This window comes from Sinocyclocheilus anshuiensis, unplaced genomic scaffold, assembly GCF_001515605.1.
Source record: "Sinocyclocheilus anshuiensis isolate Anshui unplaced genomic scaffold, SAMN03320099.WGS_v1.1 scaffold1662, whole genome shotgun sequence".
In the NCBI taxonomy this organism is placed as follows: domain Eukaryota; kingdom Metazoa; phylum Chordata; class Actinopteri; order Cypriniformes; family Cyprinidae; genus Sinocyclocheilus; species Sinocyclocheilus anshuiensis.
Genome location: NW_015545835.1, coordinates 1,000,342 through 1,004,198, shown reverse-complemented (window position 1 = coordinate 1,004,198; position 3,857 = coordinate 1,000,342). Strand labels below are relative to the sequence as shown.

Genomic DNA, 3,857 nt, shown 5'->3' with positions numbered 1-3,857 from the left:
ATAGCAAAAAGTGACAGATGATAAGAACATTACTGATGGACTTCATTTGTATTATTTTATTTTATTATTAATTGTTTTTCCTATCGATTTTTCTGCATGGATATTCTTTTTATATACATGAATAGCCAAACGTGATGTCCGGCCTAGGAAAACTGACATCTTTGCCCTGGGCTTTACTCAAAAATGTAATTAATTGTCAATAAATTGTATCGTATCATTGGTATCATTATTATCAGATCAGTACAATTATTTTTTTAACTTTGAAAATATCAGAACAGCATGCATTACTTTTATGACTTGTAGTCTTATCATTTGATAAGATATTAACTTTTAAGTCTACCTAAAAATAGGCAAGACAGACAACACTATTTGTGTTGTATAGCCACTACTGTATAGACTCTACTTCTGTATAGATTGTATAGCCACATAAACGTGGCTACAAAAAGTCTCGACTACAAAAAACAAAACAAAAAAACAATGTTAATATACAATGTGCATGAAACACCTCAAATCAATGCATTCCCAATTTCTTTATCTAGCAGGGCGGTTCTGAGTGTTATGTTGTGTGATTGTGAAAGTATCTTCATGTAAAGTTAACCACAATTGACCTTAATTTACTTATAAATTGAAAACCACTATTCTATAAACCCATATGAAATTGACATAACAGAATGTTGCTATTCAACCCAAATAACAATTTGCTAAATTATATTCTGAAAAGATTTCACACATTCACACACCTCTGAATTTTTGTATTAGCGTTCATGATCAGAGCAATTTAATGATATGTCAGCTGATACATATTGTCAAACACATTATTTTGTGAATTTGTTAACTTTATGGATTTTACAGATTAAACTTTTATAATGCTTTTATAATTAATCTCCCATGTTTGCTTCTAGCAGGACATAAGTGCATCACTTACCTTTCAGTACAAAACTAGTTTCTGTTTTGTCATGCCCATATGCCGTCCTCATCATCCTAAAACAAACACACATCACATTACTATAGAACTACACAGTTCCTCATTCAAGTTACTGAATTAATTCTTTATGGATCCCACATTGTACACAAGACTATTGCCAGAAACAACCACAATGAAGCACAACATTTTCTAAAATGACATTCTATGGCATAGAGTTAAGAGCTGTTTTACTGGAATTGTTGGAATAAACATGTCTATTAGAAGGGATTGTCCACATACTTGTTGTCATATAGTATAAATAATTTAAAATCATCTATCATGGCACCACAGAATTTTTTGAGCTATTTATATCACTATTTCTTGAAAGCTTTTAGAAGACTATTAGAAGTTTCTTAATGGAGTCACTATAACCTGACAAAAAATACTTTGTTTAAAAATGTGTGTGTGTGTGTTTACACAAGTACAGCACAGACAATATCTTATGAGTAGGCTTGGGTGTTTTTGTGTGTGTGTGTGCACTGGTTTGGGTGGTTTATGAGGACACACATTTGTATAATGACATGGGTATGACACAGGTATTACAATATGAAGGTGGTTTATGAGGTCACTATCTGTGTCCCCGTAATTCAAAAGGATTAAAAAACATACTAAATGGTGTTTTTTTTTTTTTTTTTGAAAATCGAAAAATGCACAAAGTTTTTTGTGAGGGGTAGGTTTAGGTGTAGGGTTGGTGTAGGGCAATACAAAATACAGTTTGTACAGTATAAAAACCATTACGCCAATGGAGAGTCCCCGTAAACCACCAATACCAACATGTGTGTGTGTGTGTGTGTGTGTTTGTTTGTTTGTTTAGGTCAGTGACCTGCTCTGGTGGGGGGGAGATCAGTACACGCTGCTGTCCATGATGCGAATGATGAGAATACTGTGGATGAATGTGTCCATCTTCATAATGTTCTGCCACGTGCTTCATCCTACTGTGTGCCTGATGAAGAATATACAAATATCATATTAAAACGCTTGTTTCTATATAATTAAACATGGGTAAAAGTGAGAACAAAATACAATTTTACCCAATTCTTCTCTCTCTCTCTCTCTCTCTCTCTTTTTTATGAAGTAATACAAAACAGTACAGATCGCATTTTAACATTTTACACTCTCTGTTTGTTCTAAATTCTAATTGGCTGGAGTAGACATTGGATGAATTCCACCATTTTTTGCATTTATGTGCATGTTTTCCAGTGAGGAATAGAATCCCACTCAGAGAATCCCACTTTCATATACATATATATCTTTATTGGAAATGGCTTAAACAATATTTTTCATACTTTTTCAATTAACCATAAACAATTATTGCACATGCACTTGTGGATGTTATGACAAACCACCACAGAAGCAATGATTGAACCCAGATGAAGGAGTTTACAGAGACTGAGAACAAATGTAAGTATACAAAGGGTGAGCATGCAGCTCGCACACAACAGTATAGAGCAAATACAATAGAGGTCCAACAGTGGAAGCATAGAAATAATATTCACAGGTAAGTATATCAAGTAATCAATGAAGGAATATATCAAAATAGTTTTTTTCCCCCCATTCACCTTAATATTCAAGAGATCGACAAGTTAAGTTTCAAAACACAGGGAAGGTTAAAGCTGTCACAAATCATGGTAGTCCAAAGCACGACGATGAAGATAAAGCTACTAAATAGTTTTAATAGTTTTATTTTAAAACAAACTCAAAAAAGGCAGGCAGGCAAAGTAGAACAACTACGTAACACTGACGATACCGAACAAATGAGGATTTAAACAGAGGAACTAAAATACACAGGTTGATGAAGCGAACACAGCTGAACAGGATACTACAATCAAATCAAAAACCATAGCAACACGTCAGACACACAGACAGGAAATGAACACAAGGACAGAAAACCAAACTAAACTGAATATCATTGTGACAAAAGCTGATAGTGTCACAAATCCTGTCCATGGACTTCCGTCCGATCGCCACCGGAGGTCACTCATCCATCATATTGACTCTCTCACTACACAGACTGTTACACATCACCACGGACTACATTTCCCATCATCCATTGCACTGATTGCACACAGCTGTAACCAACCACACACCCTACATAAGCCATGGACTTCCTCCCTCTCACTGCCGAGTATTGTTTAGTGCATATCACTCTTCTAGTGATAACTGCATTACGGAGCCATTCCTAGTTCCCGGTCCTAGTTCCCAGTTCTAGTTCTAGTTCTAGTCTTAGTCTAGCCACTTCAAGTTGCCCACTGGATACTGTTCGCCGATCAAAGACCCATGCTAGCCCTAGGAATATCCTTTGTCTTGCCTGTGATATACCCGTGTTATCTGACCCTTGCCTGTTTATTGACCACGCCTTTGTAAACAAAGCCTTGCACATGGATCCGCATGTCTCACGTCTCGTTCGCCCCGTAACAGAATACACTCGGCCACATAAGGATCCAGCGGCTTCTCGGATGAACATTGGCAAGGTATGAATATGGTAACCAATGAACCTCTAAAGACACGATTAATCCGTGAGGGTCCCCGTTCTTCTTTAAGTCAATTTATGGATTATGCTTTGTTTACTGTTGGTTCATTGTTCACTGTGGGTGTCGCGGAGGAACGCGACCCCGCACTCACTCATGTAATGGCGGCCGCACTAGAGCACGCTCACAACATAGCCGCTCTTTAGTGTAGATGCATGTTGATTTTATCAGACGATGCCGCGATTATAAATGAGAGTTACTCCTGGTTAACATGTATTAAAAGAGGTCATGTTTAGTCTCTATTTAGTGTGGTATTTTTTGACAATATTAATTTATCATGACAGTAAAATATGGCATTCTAAGTCAATATACTGCAGTATTTCCTCTCTCAATCAGTAGAAAATATGGTTAACACCCGGTCATGC

At 36.5% G+C, this 3,857-nt stretch overlaps 1 protein-coding gene across 1 annotated transcript in view; it reads right to left on the bottom strand.

The window, feature by feature from the left end:
* Positions 1-954: 954 nt before the first annotated feature.
* The window catches only part of LOC107698424 (ERC protein 2), a 94,720-nt gene continuing 91,817 nt past the window's right edge, over positions 955-3,857 (bottom strand). Inside the window, exons 13-14 of the mRNA XM_016499426.1 lie at positions 1,788-1,907; positions 955-981 (exon numbers count right to left, since the gene is read on the bottom strand). Coding sequence (XP_016354912.1) covers positions 955-981; positions 1,788-1,907 — 147 coding nt within the window. The remainder of the gene's footprint in view (positions 982-1,787; positions 1,908-3,857) is intronic.